At 46.9% G+C, this 25,076-nt stretch overlaps 1 protein-coding gene and 1 long non-coding RNA gene across 8 annotated transcripts in view; both read right to left on the bottom strand.

The window, feature by feature from the left end:
- The window catches only part of NHSL1 (NHS like 1), a 409,363-nt gene that overhangs the window by 206,719 nt on the left and 177,568 nt on the right, over positions 1 to 25,076 (bottom strand). For 2 of the 6 annotated variants that reach the window (XM_069234323.1, XM_069234327.1), the window contains exon 1: positions 9,155 to 9,681. The exons of the other annotated variants lie outside the window; for them this stretch is intronic. In XM_069234323.1, the coding sequence (XP_069090424.1) occupies positions 9,155 to 9,356 (202 nt within the window). In that variant the 5' untranslated portion in view covers positions 9,357 to 9,681. Of the gene's footprint in view, positions 1 to 9,154; positions 9,682 to 25,076 lie in introns of those variants that run through there. 6 annotated transcript variants of the gene reach the window in all.
- Positions 14,902 to 17,824, bottom strand: LOC138295793 (uncharacterized). 2 transcript variants are annotated; one of them, XR_011203686.1, is made up of 5 exons: positions 17,762 to 17,824; positions 17,619 to 17,680; positions 17,459 to 17,523; positions 17,165 to 17,371; positions 14,902 to 17,038 (listed from the first exon to the last, which is right to left on the bottom strand). It is a non-coding gene; the product is annotated as an uncharacterized lncRNA (long non-coding RNA). The 2 variants fall into 2 exon arrangements; XR_011203685.1 differs by having other exon boundaries at positions 17,165 to 17,523.

The raw sequence follows: 25,076 nt of genomic DNA, 5'->3' as shown, positions 1-25,076 counted from the left end.
GTCTTTCAATAAAATTAAGTCGTAGTGGAAGGTGTAGGCACAGTAAAAGTTTGGGTTGCACTGACAGTTTTGAAATTTGACACAGATTCTTTAAGACTAGTCTGAGTGGATATGTGGTAGGAGATGCTGAGAACCTTCTAGAAGCAGCTGGGCTTTGGTCAAGCTAGAATCATACAAATGACAGATGACTTTATATTGCTGACCTCAAAAGCATGTTGGGAAAAGATGCGCAAATTCTTAGGCAAATGGAGCAAGCCTACATTAAAAATAGGAAGGGGTAATTTGGTGAAAGAATAAGAGACTAGGTGGGAAACTGAGAGCACCAACAGGAGACATAGCCCTTGAAAGAGAACTCAGGACGCTAGGGAGAGGAATCGGACCAGTAGCCCTGACATCTTCAGAGTGTGTAAGAACCAATGCGACCGTAATCCCACACTATACAGCGTTTGAAAGGAGCCGGGGTGGTTATTTAGGAGGCAGAATTGGTTGAAATCCTATAAGCGGGATTGTAGGGGATATTCAAGGTCAAGTAGGATTCCACATAATATTGTTAACTGCATGTGCAGAACACCAAAGAGACACATCAAAGTAAACCAGAAAAAGTCATGAGCATCAGCAAAACTTTTGGGAGTGAAGTATGAGGAGCGCAATGGAAACTTGGCATAAATTGTTGCTCATCAGAAACGTCAAATTCCATGTGACTGTTCAAATGGTTCAACTGGCTGATACCATGAAAAAACGTGAGCATTTTTCATATGTAAATTCAATATGGAGGATGATAAATGTATCACTGGGGGCTATTAGCTTGGGCTGCTGTCTGTTGATCATCATTTTTATTTAATTAATAAGCATGTTCTCATTACTCCAGACCCCAACCTCAGACTACTGGTCTTGAAGATGCGTTTTGAGGATAGGTTATAAAAGGGGAGTGCGGACAATAAGGTGATCTTAGTGGAATTTTTTTCTAACAGTTTTATTTAGTCAACAAGTTGATGTTACCTGGTGAGAGTGGGAAAGCTCTGTGGTTGGGTAATTAGGAACTCCACTAGAAAGAGCACTGGGCTAAATTTGTATTGAGAGGATTGCTGTGGGTAGTCTTAATTTAACCTCAAATTGTGGGTAAAAATGTCTAGAAAAAAACAGCTACTTGCAGGAGCAGAGATAGGCCAGGAGGCAGCTCTAGCCTCGAAAGCAGCAGTGTCACTGACAAAAGGCTTTTACCCTACTCCTTGATTGAACGATCCCTAGTGTGGGCTTGAATTGGATTTCCCTCCTAATACTGTCAATTATGGTTTAATTTTGTGCACTCAAGCAGTGTTTGGGGACATGGCTGGCAGCTTCCACTCTGGAGAGAGCTTTGATGCTTTCAGATGTCCCTTGACCCTCCTCTCCCAGCGGATATGCTGTCTCACAAGTCTGGGATATCGTACAGATGAAAGCACTGCTTCCTGCAGAGATGAAGCACTTGGGGTTCAACGGTGGCCATTGGGCAATCACAGTAACAAGGGCCCATGAAGAAAGAGCCTTCAAGCCTGTACTCCATGCAGGGCCAAACTGGCCATTCTACTGCTTCATCATTTCTCTGGTAGGCTGCAGGCTAAGCTGCTTTCAAAACTGAATTTGCTACCATGGTTCAACCATGAGAGCACCAGTGGCCCTTTTCTAGTAGTGGCCTCCTGCAGTGTAGGGCTGGTTTGAATATTTTTACCAAGGTGGATTTTGGTTTCCTGTTCAGCCCTGGTTCCATTTAACTCCACCGGAGGACCGTTCTGTTGAAGTGCCGCACTATCCAGAATCAAGATAAAACCCCATCTACAAAACCACAGGCCTTATTTCAGCAAAAAAGAAAGCTTGAATGAAAATGCATATGAATAATATGGGCTGCTACTAATGGGACATAACTGAAAAAATAGTGTAACAAAGTTACGCCATTAAGCGCCATTTCAGAGACAAATAGTAATAAAGAGCCCAACAGTAATAAAGAGACCTCATGGCCAGCTTAGAGGGTATTTGCAAATCACAGGACGAAGTCCGATTTTTCAAGCCAGCCTTTCCCCTTGCATTTTACGGGCATTGAAGGTAAGGGAGCTGGTAGTCAAAAATAAAGGCAGCAGGAGTGGTGGCCTGCAGTGATACTCAGTGGCTAAAAGGCTCCTTGGCGATCACTATTATCTGCTCTCAGACCAACCAGACTGGATAGGGGCAACCACATTCTGCTACATAGGGCCCCGGGAATGAATGATGTCTTCTAAGGAATTTGGAAGCCTTTTTGGACCACCAGCCGCAAGGGACTGTTGGCCCCCTTTTGATTCAGGACCGGACACCACTCATAAGGTTTCAGTTTTGTAGAGTGCTTAGCGACACCCTGGTGGCAGCGGGGTTGGACTCTACTGAATACGGCTCACATTCACTTAGGATTGGGGCTGTCACTGCTGCTACGGGGATGTGAATGGTGGGGCTGGCAGTGCAAAAGATTGACAGGTGGAAACCTGACTGCTACAAGAGCTACATGAGATTGAACCTGTTGTAGGGTTACGCCACTAAGTTCACTAAGATGTGAGGAGTTGATGCGGCCGCTGGATACTTCCTCAACTCCTGTCAATACGGGAATAAAGGAGTGTTACAGAGGTGCAAGTGTGGGGCCACTCTTACGTGAGATGTGCAAAGGCTTTCAATTCCACAGGTGATTATGCAGCAGGGACAAAGAAAATAGGATATTAACCGACTTTCAGTGGTCACGGAGGGCTGCTCTTGGCCCATTTGAGTACTGCATTGGGCAGAATATTTTCCTGGGGGGAGGTGGGGGGGGATAAGGGAGCACCAGGGGGTACGCTCCCAGGGATTATAATTGTGCATCTTGGAGACAATGATTTGACAGAGCTTGGAAGGAAGAACTTACTTGAGCTGGTTATCTCCGAGATTGGTTGGCTTGCAAAAAGGTTTCCTGAGACCATGATTGTATGGTCAAACATTGTTTCCAGGTTAAATTGGAGAGGTGGTAAGTCGATCAGAGCTATCAACAACTATGTTAAGTGATTAACAGGAAGGTAGGTAAGTTGTTTAGGATGGCTTGGTTGTCATCTATACCTCAGGTCTGCATCAAGGGCTAACGTTTTTTCTTGCAGGACGGAGTCCACTTGTCTAGGAAAGGTTAAAAAAAAAAATGTTTCTTGACAACTTGTTGGTGAGGTTAGTTCACCGTCCACAGGATGGTTGGGGGGTGGGGGGGAAGTGGGGGGAGAGGTGGGTCAGATAGTAGGTGAACTATGCTGGCCTGTGGCGGGTGATTTCATGATCCGTAGGGATATTTCAGGTCCATGTATGGCATCCTTATATACCAAAATAACAGAGGTGTCACTTGACCTTCTAAAGGTGCTGGCCCAAAGTCGAAAGAAGGTTGCAATGTTGCAGGGGTTGGGGTGCTTGCTGACACGTGGTCCATACTTGGCAACCAACCACGCACGGGCAGTTGGCGCAAGATAGCGCAGGCTGTTGGGGGATGAGGAATGTGGATGCCTGAGGTAGGAAGCCTAAGGGCAGCTGGGCACCTGTACAGGAACTCCCAGTACGGGAGGGTGATTGGTGGGGTCCTCCCATAAGGAGGGATCCATCCATGTCCTTTTATAGACCAGGGGTTTTTAAGAGGAAGGGTCCCAAAACCAACCATCTCACTTGGAACAGTTATGTTTTTTGGTGGATGTACAGGAACAACCTAGTTATGGTTAGTTAAATCCCATGTGCTAGCTTCTCAGTTAAGGCTAGGTCTCAATTTATTCCGTAAACAAGATGTAAAATTCTGGGTTATTGTGCATAAAATGATTTTAAAAATGTGTTTTGTATGTATGTGTAAATAAATACGTCCGGGGCCCCAGCCCAAGGAACTGGACTTAGGCTTTTTGTCATTGACGAGGGCAAGATGGGGCGGGTGGGGCTTGGGGGTTTGCAGGGACATCGTCGACTGCCGGGCTATAAGCTCTGTGGTTGGGTAATTGAGAACTCGAACAGAAAGAACACGGTACTAAGTTTGAATAATGTATTAAGAGGATTGCTGTGGGTAGTCTTCATTTAACCTCAAATTGCAAATAACATTTCTAGAAAAAACAGCTACTAATGGGAGTAGAGAGTGGCCAGGAGGCTGCTCTACCACGAAAGCAGCAGTGTCACTGAAAAGAGGCTTCTACACAACTCCTTGATTGAACGATCCCCAGTGTGGCCTTGAATTGGATTTCCTTCCTAATACTGTCAATTATGGTTTACATTTGTGCATTCAAGCAGTGTTTGGGGACACAGGCTGGCGGCTTCCACTCTGGAGAGCGTTCATGCTTTTAGATGTCCCTTGACCCTCCTCTCCCACGGGATATGCTGTCTCACAAGTCCAGGATATTGGGCTGGTGAAAGCACCGCTTCCTGCAGAGATGAAGCACTTGGGGTTCAACGGTGGCCATTGGGCAATCACAGTCACAAGGGCCCAGAAAGAAAGAGCCTTCACGCCTGTACTCCATGCAGGGCCTAACTGGCCATTCTGCTGCTCCAGCATTTCGCTGGTAGGCTGCAGGCTAAGCTGCTTTCACCGCTGCACGGGCTACCATGGTGCAACCATGAGAGCACCCGTGGCCCCTTTCAAAGAGTGGCCTCCTGCGGTCTAGGGCTGGTTTGAATATTTTTTCCCCAGGGCTGAATTTGGTTTCCAGTCCAGCCCTGATTCCATGTAACCCCACCAGGCGCCTGGAGGCCGTTAAGCTGAAGTGCTGCGATATCCAGAATAATGATAAAACCAAACCTACAAAGCCACAAGCCCTGCTACAGCAAAAACAGAAGCCTTGAATGAAATGCAACTGGATCATATGGGACAGCACCTAGGGCAAATAAATTGTTGAAAAAAATAGAGTGGGAGAACGGCTAGATTAAGCACTATCAGGAGACAAACAGTAATAAGAAGGCATGTTTTCAGTAGTGTTTTATACGAGCCTTAAAGGGGCCCAAATCACAGTGGCTACTAAGCAAGTCATTGGTACTTATTTCACAGACACTGGAAGGATGAAATGCTGAGCTACCGCTATGCGGGTTCAAACTAGTGACCTAAAGTTTACACAGCATGCTCCAGCTTTCTTTTTGAATTAGCCCTCTCAGTTATCCTTATGGCTAAATCTGGGATTACAGTCTGATAATTCAGGTGGCGAAGGGGCTAAGAGATTCGTCTGGAGATGATGAAATTCCCTCCTCCAACCCCCACTGAGGGGGAGGGGTGGGGCTTCTCTACTAAGCCCTTGCCCTCTTTCCTCTTGCACAGCTGATGTGTCAGAAGGAGAATGAATCCCCCTGCCAGACCTCTCCCCAAATGCCCATGGACTTTTCTTTAACCAAAGAAAATCGCTGGTTAAAATAATCACAAGCCATTGTTCCACTTGTCAGGTTTTTTTTTTTACTGCAATTATATCTTGACACCACGAAGCCCTGAGGGGAGAGACTGAGGGAGGTGGGACGCATGCAAAATGCATGCAAATAGCGAGTTGTTTTTTTATCCCCCTCTGCACAGTGAATACTCTGTTCCCTTGGCACCCGCCACATGCAGGTCACGCGCTGCTGCCACCTGGCCGCGTGGAAGGAAGAAGCAGCACCTGGGCCCAGTGGCCCCTACAAATGCCCTTAAATCTTCCTCACAGTGGGCCACCTATGGCGGCCTGCAGTGTGTAGGGGGAAACTATATTGGCTCTTCTAGAAAGAACTGTCCTCAAGAGAGGGAGAGTACTTCTTAACAGCTAGCGGGTGCTTTGTCTGAACCCATCTCCTGGAAAACGGTATCTCCAGTGTCCTCAATAAAATCCACTTTGTAGAACTAGGCTAGTGCACTGGGCTACCTACCCTCTGTCAATGAAACTGCCTTGCTGAAGCTGCTCAGCAAATCGAGGAATGGTCAGATTGGTGGCCCAAACCTCCTGTGAGGAGAGAGAGAAAGAGAGTGTGTGAGAGAGAAAGAGAAAGAGAAAGAGAGTGTGTGAGAGAGAAAGAGAAAGAGAAAGAGAGTGTGTGAGAGAGAAAGAGAAAGAGAAAGAGAGTGTGTGAGAGAGAAAGAGAAAGAGAAAGAGAGTGTGTGAGAGAAAGAGAAAGAGAGTGTGTGAGAGAAAGAGAAAGAGAGTGTGTGAGAGAAAGAGAAAGAGAGTGTGTGAGAGAAAGAGAAAGAGAGTGTGAGAGGGAAAGAGAAAGAGAGTGTGTGAGAGAAAGAGAAAGAGAGTGTGTGAGAGAAAGAGAAAGAGAGTGTGTGAGAGAAAGAGAAAGAGAGTGTGTGAGAGAAAGAGAGTGTGTGAGAGAAAGAGAGTGTGTGAGAGAAAGAGAAAGAGAGTGTGTGAGAGAAAGTGTGTGTGTGTGTGTGTGTGTGTGTGTGTGTGTGTGTGTGTGTGTGTGTGTGTGCGCGCGCGCGCGCGCCCCATGAAACGGAGCTTGCGAACAGTCCTATGTGAGGCTTTGAACTGGGTGGTTAAGCATCATGGCTGGCATCTCTAATAACTTGGATGTTGGCGAGACCCAGCCGAGTCTCACCACTTTTGGAGGAGAGGTGTTTAGCAAAGACAAGTGGAGGACAGCAGATCCGGGAGCAGTTACTCACACTCATAATCACACTCTTTACAAACTACTATATCTTTAGGAGACCTATCCCCCTTGGGCCCACAGTACCCTCTAGCATTTTCCCTCAGCCTCTGGCCTACAAGGCGCTGAGCACCAGTCACTAACCACCCTTGGACCCTAGCATCACACGATGCACCCAAGCCATACTTGGGGTCTCCTTTCCAGGCTGTTCCCAGCTCCATCTGTTTTCTGTCCCCCTGCTCACAACAGATGTTGAACTTGTTGACTGAACTTGTGTGACTTTAGGGCACATCACAGCAGGGAGTAAAAAATTCAGTGTTTTGGGGTCTGCCAACTTCCTCACCCCCTTCATTTTCAAAAAGGATTCCCTAAAAGGAGAGTATTGGACCCATGTGATTACAGGTTATGCCACTGATGATTTAGAAATTCTTAGGTTCAGGAGGTTAATGAAAGAAGGAAAGCAAGGGCCCACTCCCTCAGTCAATGGAATTTTTCAGCCATCATCTTGAGTTCCAAAGATAACTATTTTCAGTTTTAGGGTCATCTTTCCCGAAGACAATGCTAGCCCACTACCCAAGCTCACAACAATCTAGCAGATCATGAGATAGCTGTAATGGTGGCCCAGAGAGACCTCTCAAACTCCATTGTGTGAAATTTAGAGACCCTTGCGATGCTCGAGCACAGAGATGTCACACAATTCCAAACACACTGTGCACGAGCATCGCAACAGGAACTTGGATAAATCGTCTTTTGGCCAACTTTCACATCAGGTTTCAATTTGGCCTGTATCACAACATAATCAGTAAGTTAGCGTGAAATCCAAGTATGCCAAACGTGTAGCCCTTCATGGTGATCTCAGACTTTGCTACCAGTGACTTTGGACAACCACACTTCTAGAGACCAAAAGCTACGATTCCCCTCTTCAAGACCCCTCACAAAACATCATTAAGAAACAACGAAATACCTGTTTTCCTGTATATTTCACTTCCTGCCATATTTTTAGCCACAACTATCAACATTCCAGACAGCACAGCCGCCCTGGCAGTGCCAACCAGGCCCTCACCACCAGCGCGCACAATCAAAGGTTACAGGATGGCTTCCTATCAGCAACGCTGTTATCCGATCGAATCTTTTGTTGTAAAACCCACAACGAAAATGGGGAAATGTAGTCCAAACAGCTAAATCGAGGCGAGCCAGGACAACAACCCCCAGAATGAATTGGGCTGTGGAATGAAGGCCCAGGACTGGTAATGATGTCTATAGTGATAAGCAATCAAGGGGTATCATTGCTCTCGGGCCCTCTCAATAGCATCCGCCCCCCTCCTGCACACAGACCACCCCCCACAGGCCTGAGTTCCCCACCTGTGTCCAGCTGGCCTTCATTACTCCCACTCACCCATGCCAGCCAGGGGAGCACTTGCTTCAACTCCCACACATAGCGCCTCCCCGACCAGATACTAGGCGCGCATTCCACAGCTTCAATATGCCCACTAGCGCCCATCCTATACTGCTTCTGTACCACTACACGTGTGTTCGCTTAACACCCCCACATCAGATTCCACAACGCTCACTGGAAATGGCTGCACGCCCCTACACCATGACGCCGACATCGCACGTGCATACAGGTGGCAACAAAACCACGCACACCCCTCGGCCTGAAGACCAGCTCCCCCTCAAGCCTGCTGTGTCTCTGACCGGGCCACAGCGCACCTGTGTAACGCCTGCAGCCGGTTTCCGTGGCAAACACTTTGAATTCGTTAGGCCCGCCTTCAGCTGCTTAGACACAAGTAAAATACTTTGTTTACCACAGAGCCTGCGAGGCAGCACGCGCGGTATTTATTTTAAGGTACGGATATCTCAGAGAGTACAGCACACCCATGACAAGCCCCCGAGGACCGCTAACCGAGCAGCGCCGGGACATACAAGCTTCCAAGCGCCCGTTCACTGCACGGCGGGGTCTGCGCGCTGCACAAAGGGGCCGCACCTCCTTTTGTGCAAGCAGCTCGCGGAAGCCCCTCACCCCTCCCACACTGGAGCTCCTTTTACAAAAAACGGGGGCAGGTCTAAGGTCATTCCCTGCACTAGAAACATCGTCACTTCAGATGCACATCACAAGAGCCATCGTTATCAACTGTGGGGCAACAAAAAACGTTAATACGTTATTGCCAAAACACGTATGCGGCATCACACCGCTGTAAACACCACCACACATGCCAAAGCTATTCCTTTTATCAACTTTTAAATGGTGGGGGATAGGGGACGACACACCCTGCAACTGCAACTTGCAAAGACAACTGCAACGAGTGCTCAACTCACTGAGATGCCACACGAACGTGAAACATTGTCTTCAATTATTTTAATAAATAGTTTATCATCTCGAAGTGAAGCGATGCTGGATGAACTTGGTCAAACTCCGCTCCCGTGCCCACAGAAATGGCACAGCCGAGCCTGAAGTGCCCGTGGGCTTTGGCACAGACATCGGTGCCACTCTCACACAAGGGCCGGCGTTGAAGCTACAAGTGTGTTCCTGGGAATGCCCACCCTGCCCGCTAGAAATGAAAGGGGTCACCTCTGTGGCTCTCAGCCTTGTAGGTCCACCTCTCGTCGTCCTCCTCCTGCGGCCCACACTTGGCGGAGAGCTCCCCGTCGCTGCGGAACAGCCTCTTGGTCTGCCTGCTGAGGGACGAGAAGTTCAGCCAGCTGACGGCACGCGACAGGGAGCCCGAGGGGCCCTTGTGCCGGAGGGAGCTCGAGGAGCTGTCCTTCTTCATCTTCGCCCGACCGCCGCCTCAGAGCGCCCTTGCACCAGCGCGCACCGGCACCATGCCCATCCCGGAGCCGGCCGTGCCCGGCGCAGGAGTCTCATGCTCTCCGGGCCACTCCGAGCGGAGCGAGCCCTGCCCTGGGGCAGCCCTGGAGCCACCGACCGCAGACAGGCTGCCTCCCAGCGCAATCCGTGCCAACGCGTGCACACAATATTCAAAACCGCCAAACATGCTCCAGTGCGGCGCTAAGGATGCTCCACACACGTGCACCGCCTCCCCTGACCCGCTCCCGCGCTGCCAGCGGTCTCCCGTGCTCCAGAGATGCCTCCTGTTCCTCCCCCTGCCATGTGGGGACTGTGCGCACTCCCAGCTGTCCATCACCAGCCTCCTTCACCACAAGGTACACAGCCGCCTCCAGCCAATCCCGGCCCAGGGCCAGGCGACAGGCACGCGTGGCCTCCGCAGGAGGGCACCGGGGAGTGCCTGCCCGCCACCTGCTCCCCACAGCGCGGGCCGTGTGACTCACCTGTGACAAAGTGTCACACATCAATAAGTAAACAAAACAGTGATTTAAAAAAATTCAAAATTAATATCGAGGAATGAGGCTACCGCCTGGGAAGCCAAAACGCATCCCTGTCAGAAGGAATCGGGCAGCCAAAGAAAACAACCACATGCTCCTCGAACTGCTTCCTGCCCAGGCAAGGGGCAGAAGGAACTGTGAGCACTGCGGCCAACGAGATAACGAGCTGAGGACTGGAATGAAATGCTATGTTATGGAATTCAACTGCTCCCCCTTTCACATCCACGGCACTGCTTTCAACAGGGGCGCGACTACACACTGGGATCCCAGGTGTGCAAGTGACTCCACTCGCTACCCTCCTCTCTGCCCTTCACCCGCAGTGCTTCGAAGAGCGACGGGATCAGTGGTGCATCGACGGTGCAATAGGTCCTGATGCAAGCAAAGCCTTTCAAACCCCATCCCCTGGATTGGTAGAGGAAAAAAAAAAAAAGACACGGGGCGCTAGGTCGCATTACACCTGTTGCATTGTTGGCCGCTTTCAGCACCGCTACGCTGTTTTCATGTAGCGCTTTCTACCCCTGGCGAGGCTAACGAGGGGAAAAAGGAAGAGGGACTTTAAACAGAAATCGACAGGTGTCCAAGAACCCCCACCTGCTCAGCCCTTCACCTCTGTTACAATTGCTTAAGACAAGAATTCGCACGAAACTATAGAAAGGAGTCCCAAGAGATGGTGCCAGCAACCGCACCGGCTCCTCCTTTCACCCGCTCAGTTATATCAGCGAGGAGGAAACAGGAGCTATAAATAGGATTCGCTATAAGGTGAGCGAGGAACTCCGCCCCCTCGCCCTTCACCTCCGCTAGACTACTTCCAACAGGGAAGAAGCAAAAAACAGGAACCACAGGAAGCGTGTCTGTTATGGGTGGGCTGCACCAGACCTTGGCCAGCCACAGCCCCCCAGCATTAAAGTTACGACTGAAGCTGCCATGTAACATTCATGCGAAATAAAGCAGCGCCTCCCCCCAGGCCTGGTGCTGGGCGTGCAGCGCCTCCTCCACCCAAGCTGCCAGCCAGCCACAGACAGGCACACACTTTGAAACTGACACCGCCAAACAAACACAGGCCTGTTTATGCGTCTTTGTGTACATGCACACAGCAGGTCTGTGGAGTGCACACAGCAGGTCTGTGGAGTACACAACCTCCCCCGACACGCCCGGCGAGGGCAAAAGTGAGGTCTCTACCGCCGAGCTGCGGTTGTCAGGCGGAAGCCAACCAGGGCGACGGGGTTTAAAGGCCGGACCTGGAAGCCGTGAGCTCAGACTGTGGTCAGATTACCCTGTGGAGCATCCAGGCGACCCCGGACCCCTTGGAGCGCGCCACAAAGGGCGCACCAACTGTCGTCCCGTGTAAATAATGCAATAGGCCGGGAGTACACGGCCCTCTCCCAGTGAGTGAGGTAATGTGCTCCACCCGAGGCCTTGGGCTGGAGCCCGCAGAGGTAAACAGAGCGCGGCCTGACAACCGCGCCACGAGGGCAGCCAGCACCGAGGGACTCCTGTGTACGCACAACACAAACAGCAATGACAATCAGGGGAGAGCTAAGGTTACCTTTAGCAACATAATGCATTCTGGGAGTTGTAGTTTCGGATCCCTTCCAATTGAATAATTTAGACTAATCCACTTCAAAACATCTATGTATAAATGGACATCTCGTGACAAGGACATTATGTCCCCGAGTCTTCTGTGAAACTGCGTGTGTACTCACTCACCTTCGGATAGCACAGGTTCCACAAGCGGACCAAACTTGTTAAAAAAAAATACAGTGATGTCTGAAACACAAGTTTCTAAGCACGTAGTAAACAGACCGTTAAAGGCCTCACTCCTGGCCATCTGGCAGCTGTTTAGTGAAGGTGTTAAAAGCAACCCGTTATTTGTGCCACCTCCAGTCTGGGGCACATCGAGTATTTTGCCATGTGGGCATTTTACTGCTCCCAGTGCCCAACTGGCAAGTGCATTTTACAATTCCGTGGCATGCAGTCTGCCTCAAAACTGTCTCAGTGAGTTAATGCATGAGCTGAAAGGCACGTGCTTGCAAGTTGCTTGTCACAATTACCATTACTAAAATGATTCCGTGCGCAGTACATGTGGCAGGTGGTGTGCACCCCGCTGTGCAAGAGTCCTAGCGGACAGAGGCTGCTCGGGGCGGAGGCTGAGGGTCTAGCCGTGTGAGGGGACGAAAGGGGAGGGGTTGACTATTAAGAGGATTTGGCTGGTTATTGAATGATGGATCTGTCTGTCTGCTTAGTACAACCCCATCAGGTTATCTGAGCCGCTCAAGCTGTTGCAAATGAACCCTCCGGCTTGTCTCCACCCTTAGGGGGCGCTCACATAGGCCTGCATAACAAGCACATGGTGCCACAGACTGCAGAGTGATCGCGTTAAGTTGTGGCTTGAGCAAGATGGTGCATGTGTGAAGCGTGTTTAGGGTGTACTCGTGCGCCTATATATATTGCTTGTTTCTGTTTTGCGCGTGTTGTGTATGTGCGTCGTTTTGCCTGTGCAGCGTTAATGCGACATGACTTGTTAGTCTGATATATCCACTTGTAAGAGTATGTTCCATGGGAGGCGTGTATATATGTACTTAGGTAATATGTGTGAGATGCACGTGTGTCCCTGGGTGAATGCGCAGCATTGGCAAGAAACGGATGCCCCGTAGGCCCCTAACGCATGGTGCTTCCGTGTACACCTCAGTTTCCTCACTGCATCCCCCCGCCCCCCCGAAAACCAATAATCAGAGGCCAGTTACTGTTTGTTTACATCATGCTTCTTAAAATCATTTCAGCACCCCTCCCTGAGAATTGTTCCTGTTCCACTGATGGTGCTTGGGAGGGGGTGACGACATGGGCAGAGTCGGGCACAAGGTCACTGGGCTTGCTTAGGTCAGATGGAAAGGGTAGCCACCCAGGTCTGTAGCCAGTCAGCACTCATCTCCCCCAGATGCATAAATGTTATGGTAAAAGGGATGCTGTGACTCCCTTAAGACAACTTTCGAGCTACTTTGCACATCACAACCACACCTGAAATTATCATTAACTAACGGGATGGCTCCGTGAGCTGAACATTCACCCCTGCCAAATGTGCTGGTCTGGAGGTCCGGAGCTGAAATCATGCAAGGCAGACTCAGTCTTTCATGAGCTCAAGAAAGGTTACCTTCTAAGTGCCAAAGAAACAAATATTATGCTCTATGCTTGAAGGCACAGAGAACTATTGGATATCATATTTAAAGTCAGAAAGACCATAGCACTCTGTTGCAACTGTACAAACCCACAATTTTATGTTTCTGTCCTGTGATGATAACGGTCAACCAAAGTTTAGATCTTTGGGTGGTATAAGTGGTCCCTCACCTCAAGAGCCATCTAAATACCAACTCCTGTGCTCTGAAGCGGCACTCGAGGTCTCCTGCGCAGGGGTGATCCAAAAGGATTTCCCCACCATTTGGTCTCAAGGGATATGCCCCAGAAACTTTTCAATATAGGAGCTGTCTGATGGGATTGTATGGGGTGAGGACTTCTGCGCCATTTTAAGGTGATGTGGTCTTCAGTACTTGGGACCCTTTTCCCCTCACCCGGACTGCCTGAGGCCCTCACTAGGGAGTTAGACGAGAGAAGGGTGTGGGGGTGCATTCGGAGGGGGAACCAAATTGTGTTTTTTGCCCAGGGCACTAGCACAGCAAAGGCCAGCGCTGACTGAAGCACACATCTGCGTTCCAAGACTAGAAGAAAGTCAGCCGCAACCCAACTGGAAGGAGCACAGAACCCTTGGTTAAATTCAGCAAACAGAAAAACCCTCAAACGACAAGACATGCTTGGATCGGCCCAACGCCTTCCTGGACTTTTGGAGCTGTGTTCTGCCCATTACTACTGTAAACAGTACAGCAGTCGTAAAACTTAGGTTGTATTTCCACCATGTCGCTATATTGCAAGTTATGCCTAGAAGGTGCTTGTAGCTTTAGCGGCAGCAGGCTACATAGAGTCTTAGACATAAGCGTCCAACCATGGTGGGAGAACCAGTTTAGAAACTGAACAAGGAGGCTAAAATCCTAGTTGAGCTCTGCCCGTTCCACGTAGGCCACCACTATATCTAAAGACATACCCAACGCCCTGCAGTTCTAGCCAACAGCTGGCAGAAAAATTACCTGCATGGTGGAGTCTGTTTAACCAAGCGTAGAAAGACTGAAGACCTGACTCAGAGTGTCCTCACAAGCTCTACACACCCTTCACCAGGGATGGTGGACAGCAAAGACAGTCTTCTAGTGCACATGTGCTGCCCCATGAACGGTATTTCTTACTGTTAAACATGCTGACCTGTACCAAGATTGCTTGTTTCTTTGTTATTGTGCAGACCAAGCTCTCACCTGATTATTCTTTGGACTTGGTGCCAGGTGACTGGCCCTAGGGTCACAGTTTTGTGCAAGATTGACTGCTAGGCTGTGCAGTGGTCCAGCATCCCCTGGATCCTACGCGCACGGATGTTCCTTGTGAGCCGTTTGGTCCTATGGGCACTGATGTGCAACTTGATTTTGGAATAGAACTAACCCCCCTCCATCCATTAAAGAAGTATCGCAAGGACCATGAATCACTGACTAGAGTCAGCACCTTTAGTTGTACCTGAGACACAGTATTTTAGAGTACCGTAAAACCTTTCCGAACAACTATACCAGAATGCAGTGTTCCCTCTAATTTTTTTTCATTGTGTGCGGCAGTGTGAGGTCTCTGTCCGCTGCGGCCAAGGATACATACGCCAAGAAATTAACAATTCACGCGAGCGCAGCGCATAACTAGCAAGATCTTTGGCATTAGCCTCTACATTCCACTAAAGCAAAAAACAGATATTTGTATAAACATTGCTCCATGCAATAGGGCATTAAGGCAGTTTTGTGACCTGGTTGCACACCCCAAGGACATGACCTGTTAAGTGCCACCTACACCCCAGTTAGAGAAAACAGAAATCAGGAGGTTGATCCATTATGAAACTTTAATGAATTCTCTCAGAGTGCTGCAGAGGGCCCTGCACATCAAATACAGCCAGTTGTACAATTAGTTAACATTTACAATTTGATTAACACACTGCTGATAAATGCCATGATGCCCTTGCCAAGATACAGGCTGAGAAATGTTCCTACCCCACCCACACATGGACTGTAGGAGGAGCTGCATCAGAGTTTAGACAAGTCAGGTGCCAATATTAGATGTGTGACATGTTTATTTTTCTCGCCGGTCCTCGTCATTCTTCCAGTGCTGATAAACTCGGTCTAAGTCAACTTTCCCATTTGAGAGGTAAGCCTTTGTCCTCATCAGCATATCTAGGTGGCTCTCCTCTAGTCTGTTTCTTAATTTGGGCTTGATTGAGTTAATGAGGCTGAATCCTCATTCGCAGTCTGCACCTGAAGCCTGGAGAGTTGTGCAGACATCAACAAGCTGAGATATAACACTATACTGTGCAGCATTCCGCAGAGTAAAATTCACCATGTCTTGAAAGGTCCTAAACAATCTGTTTTTTATATGCGCTGCCACCACATATTTATAATCCCTGTACTGCTGAACAACATCATCATGCATAAGACACTGTGCCATATACATAGAGTATGGCACCATAGAAGTCTGGAAATGTTGAGGACCTTAGCTTCCTTCTACTCACCTAATAGGCCACTTAGATCCCCCACAGCCTTCCTAGTAGTGACCCCTAAAGTGAAGAAGGCCAGATGGGGTAGAAGAACTCTAGCTTTTCAAGGGGCAAAGTTATAGAATTCTCTACCTCTTAGCCTACAAATGATCAGCCATGAACTAACCTTTCGCAAGGCCTTAAAGACTTGGCTATTTAAAACATAATTCCCTCCTCTTTCATTCTCGACTCTAGTATTCTAGCTCCGAGCACTGGGAGGCCTCCGGGTAGCCATGCGCTATATAAATACACATAACGTAACAGCAAAATGCCTTGAAAGCCACCGCACCTCATTGAGTGGCCGAAAGGAGACCGCTTCACATTCAGTGACCAAAGCAATTTCATCCATCTTGGACTTCCTTAAAGGTGAGCGAGAGAACACAGTGTAGACAGTCCTCAGTAATGTTTCCATTTCCCTGTTCATCAGCACTTTTTTCCAAGCATCATCAACTCCCAAATCTTCTCTGTGCGCAAAACAGTGCTGCTCAACTAGATGTGGAATAGATTGATTGAAGTCGGTAGCAACACTATTGTTCTTTCCCAGCATCACTGATGCACCATCTGATGTGAACATGACCATTTTCATAAGATCCAGTTTATTGGCAGTGTAGAATTATTTTACAGCTATAGTGATAGCCTCCGCATTGCATGCACTCAGTTACAATTCCCACAAACACTGTTTTGTGCTCTGCTGATGTTACAGATCGGACCTTGAAGTAGAGGATGAGCATTTTTGTAACTGAAATATCTGTGCTCTTATCAATTATCAATGTGTGATACCGAGCCCTGCATAGTTCTGCCATAGTCAGAGTGTAGCACGCTGTTGATGGCCTCCAAAATCTCAAGGCATAGTTCTTGCACCTCCAGCTGTCTGATATCTTCACATGCAATGCAACGTGGTCATGGATGTCTTGAACAGATAACACTGACGTGTTAATTTTGACTGCTAGTAACACATTGTTGATGAGAATCTTTATCTCCTCAGGCAGAGACCTTTGCCGTTTAACCACTCCTAGTCTGTTTGCTCTGTCACTTGCGGTTTCCGTTAGCATGGTGCGCACTCCAAAACCCAGCCTGGCAGCTGCTCTTTTATTTCTCAGTGTCACCAAAGCAGATTCACTTTGCTACATAGATGGCGTTTCAAGTAGTCTAGCTTCCAGCCATCACTCCATTTCTTCCTAGTAGAAAAGTCCCCTGCGATCTTTGCTTCTGCACATAATTTGCAAATCAGGCCTACTTCTGGATTGTATGGAAATAGCTCTCCCAGTTGTACGCAAACCTTGCTCCGGGACTTCTGTTTACCAGTCTCCACAATTTCTTTCAGCCATTCTTCTTTGAACACAAACAGCATTTTTTCCTTTGTGGTGAAGCACTGCTCTCTGCAGAACTCACAGCTTTCTGCATGAACATTTTGGTGGCAATCAGTCTGAGCCGACTGTGCCGCAAAGCCTGCAAAAAAAAAAAAGGGACATTATTTAAAGTGAGGATCATTATTTAAAGTTGTTTTTTATGCTATTGAATGTTATCTACCAGACAAGTCTGAGCTATCTCTTGGAAGATGTAGCAAGTAATTACCTGTGCCTTTCTTTCTGATCTCACACCTACTTGTAGATGTAACACTGTCTAGGATATCTGCAATAGAAGAATAAAATGGTTACAGCACATGCTTGTGTTCCAGTGTTTCAGATGTACTACAAGGAAAAACTACTAAATAATTTCCTGGTCTGTCTGCTTGTATTCACATCTGCCTTTTCTAACCAATGTTAGCACTGTGCAAGAAGCCTGCAAAAGAACAAAAAAAGAGTTGAAGAATGTTGTCATTTTATGATGTACTAGGTGCATCACAAGTGAAATCTACCAAATAATTACCTTGTTTTTCCGCTTCTACTCAAATGCACCTTTTTGTAATATATGAGTAGTGCTGTCGGAGATGCCTGTAACAGAAGAAAAGATGGGTAAGGTGGTTAAAGTATGTTGTCATATTCCACTGGACTAGGTGCACCACAATGAAAATCTGCTACATTATTACCTTGTCTTTCTGCTTCTACTCACATGTGCCTGTTCAAATTTGAGTAGCAGGGTCTAAGATGCCTGTACAGGAGGAAAAAATTATTAAAGCACCTGAACGTTTCAATGTCTCAGTTGCACCATAAGGAAAAACTAGCAAATAACCTGCTCTTTCTGCTGCTACTCGGGTCTGCCCAACCTCATCTAAGACCAGTACTGTCTGAGATGCCTGCAGCAAAAGAAAAGATGCTTAACAGTTGGTTACAGCATGTCATATTATAATGTGCCAGGTGAACCAGATGGGGTACCTTCTAAATAATTACCTGGTCCTTATGATTCTACCCATGTCGGTCCATTCAAATATATAACTTGCTCGGTCCGATAAATCTGTAATAGAAGCAAAGGTGGGGATCATGAACGTGATTTATGTAGAGACCCTTAATCCCAACTGGAACGTCTACAGAATCACCTGGTTTTCCTTGGTACTTACGCCTGGCCGGTCAAATGTTGACCGGCTGTAATTGGAAAGAAGATATTTAGCATATGTTATAGGAGTTACAAAAACATTATGCATGACAGTTCCAGAGCAATTGAGTAGTTACCTGGGGTTTCAGTTTAGATGAACTCTGGTTCCATAATATCATCCGTTTGGAAACCTACATAATGCGCTAGACCTTCGATGATGCAGCCTTTACAGGCCTCAAGTTATCTGCTCGCCCACTCTCTATGACTAATAGGATTTGAAAGGGTGAGCCATTTTTAGGCCTACTGACCCGTTCTGGCAAGCTGACAAAAAAAAAAAAGTGTTCTGTTCATTCAGACAGTGAATGAGCAATGAAGGTGCCTTTAAGTCTTGTTGTTGTCTTGTCACATTTGCTGTGGGTTCAAAGACAAAAGTCCAGTGCCAGCTTATGTCTTCTTACAATTTGCTGCTTATTTTCTCCTGGAGATTAATGGTTAGTTTTCTGCTCTGACTGCAAAGTTAGAGGATTTAATAAAGTGTGCTGTGGAGTTAAGTTTGCGATGAATTAGCGTAAAAAGAATCACGCTAATGCAGCGCAAACAGAGTCCTGCCTTTTACTTTTTTAATTTACAGGCCCTGGGCACATGTAGTGCACTTCAAATAGGGACTTACAGGTAAATCAAATATGGCAATTGGGAATGAACCAAAGATACAATGATTAAGGGAGAGAGCATATGAACTTTAGCACTGGTTAGCAGAGGTACTGTGCGCAGAGTCCTAAAATCAGCAAAAACAGTGTCAAAAAAGTGGAGGGAGGCAGGCAAAAAGTTGTGGGATGACCACCCTAAGGATCTCAGGTATAACATGTGTCTCCCCACCCAGCTGAAAGTGGGGAGAGCTACCCAGCCCCCTGGGAGCTCTCATCACTAAGGCAAAAGAATCTGGTGGAACCATGAGCATTCACTTGTGTAGTCAACTTCACCACTCTTATGGCTTTGCAGTGTGTTAAAGTTATAGAAAAAACATTCTAAACTGTCCGTCATGCATGAGCGTGGGTCATCTTTGAATGGTTTGTGTTTCATTTTAAGAAAAATTCTAACAAGAAGGCCTCCGCGCCATGTAAGCACATGCACATCCACCTAGATTGAAAAACAATTACAAATACATTTCATAGGTAAGACCTTTTGCTTTTTTTCCAATGTTTACCCATTTAGGTTCTGCCAATTATGTACAGCAAATGCTAATAACAATTTGATGCCGAGTTAGTTCTGCATCAACGGATGTGTGCTCAGTTCCTCTTCTACATCGATAAAGCTCTGACGTGAGTGACACTGCTTTCAGTTACATACCCGCAATAACACACCACCTTCTATTTTTTGCATTGATGAGACACACAACAATGTGATATAAAACACTGTAGTAGTTAATGCTATTTCGCTATACATTGCTTCCAGATTCAATGTGCATGGGCAGTAGAAGGTTAAAAATATAAATCTGGTTTCATTCTGAACAAATTGTTCATGAAACCAGTGTAAAAAAGGTTAAATTCATATTACTCTATTTCTGCAGTCCATCCTCCACAATTACATGAAGCGGTGGTACTAATTAAATTGAGCAAGGGGGCGTGGCTACTGGGTGGAGAGACATGATGATACAAAGACATTTCTACAGAGTATTTATTTTGCCCTTGACCTGTGGGTGTAGTTTTTGCTATATCTTAAAGCTTAGTTTGCTAAAATGTGACAGGCGTCAAAGTACGAGGGCATGTTTATCACTTAAATATATTTGGAAATATACTATTTTATGACTCAATTTATTCACACAACACAAAATAAATATGGATAAATACCAATAAGATGGCCAAAAACATATATGGATAAATACAGATGTAAACGTTAAAAAAATAAATACTATATAACTGGGAGCCTTACTTGTAAGTAAATTAAGTGTGCCAGTTGGGTATAAGCCAATTCACCATGTTTTAAGGAGAGAGCACAAACGTTTAAGCACTGGTTACCAGTGGTAAAGTGTGCAAAGTCCTACAGCCATCTCTCATCTAGAAATCCCCCGCTATGTGCTAGTCTTTTGTTAGGATGTCTGGGAGAGTTTTTCTGCTATAAATTGCTTTCACAGAACATTGCTTACTAGTACATCAAATACACCAATCATGGAAAAGCCAATTACACATACAATTTACACAGGGAACACTTGCACTTTAGCACTGGCAGCAGTGGTAATGTGTCCAGAGTACCAAAAACAGCAAAACCAGAGTCCAGCACACAGTCAAAATATGGGAAAGCAGAGGCAGTAAAGACAGAGGGGACCACGCCAAGGATGCAAGGAGTAACATGGGCATGCAAATCACAAACTATCTTCAGAAACCACAATTTGCCACAGGACATCTAATATGAAAACAACAAAAAGGACACCCAGATGAAACCCAACTGAAAAGCTTCCGCTGGTTCCCTGTGAAGAATCACTTTCAAGACAATAATATACAAATAGATGCCTAAAGGGATCTGCTCCTAAATACCGCAAAGACAAAATTAAATCTTCCCACCACTCACATCCACTCTTTTCTGTGGAGATGACTTTTAGCCCATTCCGAAAGTCAGATGCAAAAGAAGGGCTAGCCAACACTTTTCCGTAAGTGATCCCCAGTCTGGAGAGCCCTAAAAATACCCCACCAGCATGCTTATCAAATCTAAATTGAAAACTTAAATCTTCTAACACCAAATGCCAGGTAAAAAAAAATTGGATTCACATACAATGAACACTGCCACTCCTCAACCCCCAATTAACCATTCGTACTGTGTGAAGCAAATGAAACGCTGCTGTGCCTCGCGTCAGCACGTTTTTCTGTCACAGATTGAGCAGATGCCTGCTGTGACCCCCAGGCCCTCTAAATACATGTACCTGCTTTAAACAGGTGCTCCCTTTGTGTAGTGATCTGTTCTCTGGTAGCTGCACTGTTGTTTTTCGTCCTGCTCAGCCGCGACGAGTGACCATGTTTTTGCGCTGTTTCTATTTTTTAAACGCAGCACTGACATACTCTCTCCCCCGCATGATGCAGGCAGCGACGTGACGATGCAAAAACGTGTGTGCTCGACAAAGGGGCCTGCGCGGTGGGGGAAGGAAAGGTGCGCTCGCACCTTACGGGGACATTGCCAGAATGGCTCTGTAGAGGAAGGACTCCACCTAAAAGCTTAAATGGATTGTAACTTTGAACGTGAGGTCTACAAACATCAGATAGCCACCACCCTGTTTTTAATGCCCTTCAATTTTTTTTAACGTTTATTAACAAGTTCTTTCTTTCCATGTGATGACCCTTCCTGGTCATCTTTTCTGTGACTACAATGCTTGTGTTGCACCAACCCATCCTGCACATCACCTTCCGTAAACTAGGCCTTGACTGCTTGGCAAACCTATCCTGCAGAGTAGCAGGTGTTGGAGCCACAACTTCCCATCACATGCCCTGTATCCAGCATCCGGGTCTGCAGGGAATTGAGGAGTCTCACCCATGGTACTGCTACGCGGTCACTGACATTTCAACGGTCTGGGGACAAGCTTGGCACATACGTTTTCAAAGTGAGTGTTATTTCATGGACGCTGGTGTGGCCCCATTGTGCCCTCGAACTTTCACAGAGAGGGCACAGCTCAGGTCTCTGGGATTAGCACAGTTGCAGGCAGGGTGGGAACGAGCCATTTTATGCAATCTGTTGCAATTAGACCTCAAAGGCTATCTTGGGCTGCTTTTATAACACTGTAGTCTCTATAAATATAGGGGCAAACTTCCAGTTGCTACCGAATAAATACACAACACATGTCTGGAATCATTTAACTTTTCCAAACCCCCCACAAGGAGGATGAAGGAAAACAGGTCCCGCGAAGGGCACAGATCTCTGTCCAGCGCTGCAGCTTCCTACGTGTGCCTCGGACCCGGGGATGCGGCTGTGTACAACCAAACCCTGAACTCCCTATAATTTCTATTCTTGTGGAACAAAATTGCAGCGCTGTAGACACATGTTCGCCACCTGCCAGCAGGCACGAGGCCCGTGCTGGCAGCGGAGCGGTCTCGCGCAGCAGGGTGATCCGTCTGCGCCTGCGCGAGCGGAGTCAAGGGCTTGCACCCTATACTTGTGGTGGAGAGGCTCTGCCTTCCAAAAACGGAGGCGCTTTTATGCTCTTCCAATAAATGTATAAAAACAAATCACACGGTAAGTTTCAGCAGGGGTGAGGGCGTGGGCAGGGGTTTCCCTCTGGATTGAAAAAGCAGGACACTCTCCGCAAATTCCTCAAAGGTTTTATTTCATGGCTTTCTCCAAACGTTCTCACGTCTGTCTATATTAGGAGGGCAGTCCGTACAATCACCTGAAGTGCGCACTCGGGCCTCCCTGCTGAGTCCTTATTGTGCCTCAGTGCTCGGATGTTTCTCTCGCTTTTCCAGATCCCCGCGTGGAAGTGTCGGGAGACCTCCTCTCAGTGGACCCATGGAAGAACAGAACGGCAGGTATGAGTCAGGAGGGTGAAATCAAACGAATAAAAATAAACCTGTTTTTTTCGTGATCTTTCCTTCCGTCATTTTTTTTCCATGTGCCGAGCTATGTCGTTAAGTCTCTCCGCAAATTGCCTCCAATTATTTTGATAATTGTGTAAATCAGACCTAGATTAAAACTGTGTGCGAGTGAGCTAAAATGTTTTTTATTTTTTTTACTGTTTTCTCCTTACCAGACGATTACAAACCGCAGGGACGAGCAATGAACCCTACTTCTGTTTTCTATAGACAAGTTGTCCTGAGTGCTCGACTACTGCGCCTGCGGAATCCCTGGTCAGCCACAGGACCATGGGTATGAAACATTCCCTGCTTCATAGGGCATGTTCACCAGCCTCAGTGGGAGGGGGGGTTAGACGATGGGGAACATTTAACTCTGGCCCCACTCCTTGAAGAGGACTTGCGATGTGCCACTGGCATGTTTCACATGGCGAGTCCTGTAATCCCAGCCTGCGCTATGAAACAACACATGCCCACTTTGCCAAGCCACAGTGGCAGCTGACTGGCAGTGTGCGTGCGTAGGCCTTGAAACCATGAAATACGTGCCCAACACCAAAGCATCTCCTGTGTCACTACCAGCGCAAAAATGGCTGCAGTGGTGACTCGGTGAAGGCCAGGTCCCCTCATTTTCCACTGCCCTGTCTGTGATGCTGTCTGTCTGGAAAAGCAGCACCGTGAGGCTGAGGAGAGCAGCCCTTAGCTCACCCTGGGTCATCTACCCTGCTGGAAGTGCCACTCATTTTATTTGTGAGTGAGCCACACACTTCTATATGAAAACGTACATTTTGTTTTTTCACATTAGCATCTTAGGTTATATCATTACACTGAGGCCTTTGGTAGGTTAGTGAACCACACCCTTTCTGTTGTGACAAATTAATGAATGACTCCAAAGGCTACCAGTTGCCATGTTTCACCTATCTAAGTCTTACTTTTTATAGGTGGGCAAATAATATGGTATATTAAACCGTACACAGAGAGGTTTTTGTACAGTGTGCATCTTGATCTGAGTTATTTCAAGGTGTGCTCAACTGTGATGATTACAGAAAAGGAAACAGAGGGAAGGAAAGTAATTGTTCAGGGTCACATAGTTTGATCAAACTGGGAAACTGTGACTGAAATCAGGGCCAAGGCCCCACAACTATTTTTTGCCATATGTCCATCAAAAGCTTCTGGCTGTGCTAGAAATGTTATTGGGGTGGGCTTTAGGGCAGTGCGACCTGTGCCACTGCAGTGGAAGGCGCTCTGTATTTTCAAATGTCCTATGGTTTTAATTTCTGTGCGCACAAGGAGCTCTGCAGCAGGTAGTTCTGTCAGGCAATAATAACAACTTTAGTTATTAATGTAAGTGTTTCAGAGTGATCTGAGTTTTGTCTGGTTTCAGTTTTGACTCACTAAAAAGTAGCACAGATGATTTATGTGTCTGCTGCAAAGCACGTGTAGTATGCAGATCGCACAATTGTATTTTATGTAAATACCTTAGGGTTACCGCTTTTGTCACAGAGACCATTTTGTTAATTGCAGTTTACAAAATGTAATGCTAATATTGGACAGTGAGGTATGAACTGGCTTCAAAGAACTGAATGCAAACTGCACGAAATAGGTTAGATCGTAATGTTTTTCCTCTATCTTTTATTATCCTACATTTTCTAAGAAGGGTTTGTTTGGGTAGGAATACATTCCTATTTGTAAAGCCAACCCCAACCACTGCGTTACAATTTAAATCCTGAATTTGTGCTTCTCCAGGCCAAACATTCTTAAACTATAATACCTAGCAGTAAGGATGACATGTGACTCCTACACCTTGTAGTCCTCATTGTCCTATGTAACATTTCCTATGCACTGATCTACACATATGACTCGTTGTGTTTGTATATTATGTTGTGATGTAAAGAGCTCTGGCACGTTACACTGGGCTGAGTAGTACTAGAAAAGGAATGAAATACATGTAAGAGAAAGGCTATGGAGACATGAAGGGCACCATTGGAGGGTGGCATAGAGGGAATCTCTGGAGAAGGAAGTCAGGGGGCACCGACAAAGAGACAGCACCACCAGAGCTAAAGCAGGCCAGGGGTGTGGAATTTATTAAAATATCTACTTGTCCAGGGGACAGGTTGCTTCTCAAATCTACTTGTCCTGTAAAAAGATCTACTTGTCCCTTTGGTGCAATGTAGTGTGGCGAAAAATTATGGCAGCAATCTCATTATGTAAGAGCTCTGATAATAACCTCTCTGATTATGCCAGGGCTACTACCATAGTAGAGCTTGAATACTTGCAGTTTCAATCCCTACTGTAGCAATTTCCTTATTTTGCCACCTTTCTGCAGATCTGCATACTGGGGCTGGAGGAAGCAGTAAGCAATAGTTCCAGGGCTGGAATGCCTTTGAGTCTGCAAACCTACTAACCTGCATGTTTTAAAGATTTTCACCAGCTTCTCTCTAATATTTTCCCATAATAAGAAAGGTTGG

The sequence above is a fragment of the Pleurodeles waltl genome, chromosome 5 (assembly GCF_031143425.1).
Source record: "Pleurodeles waltl isolate 20211129_DDA chromosome 5, aPleWal1.hap1.20221129, whole genome shotgun sequence".
Lineage (NCBI taxonomy): Eukaryota > Metazoa > Chordata > Amphibia > Caudata > Salamandridae > Pleurodeles > Pleurodeles waltl.
Note: the sequence above shows the minus strand (reverse complement) of the source record. Positions and strands in the feature narration are given on the sequence as shown.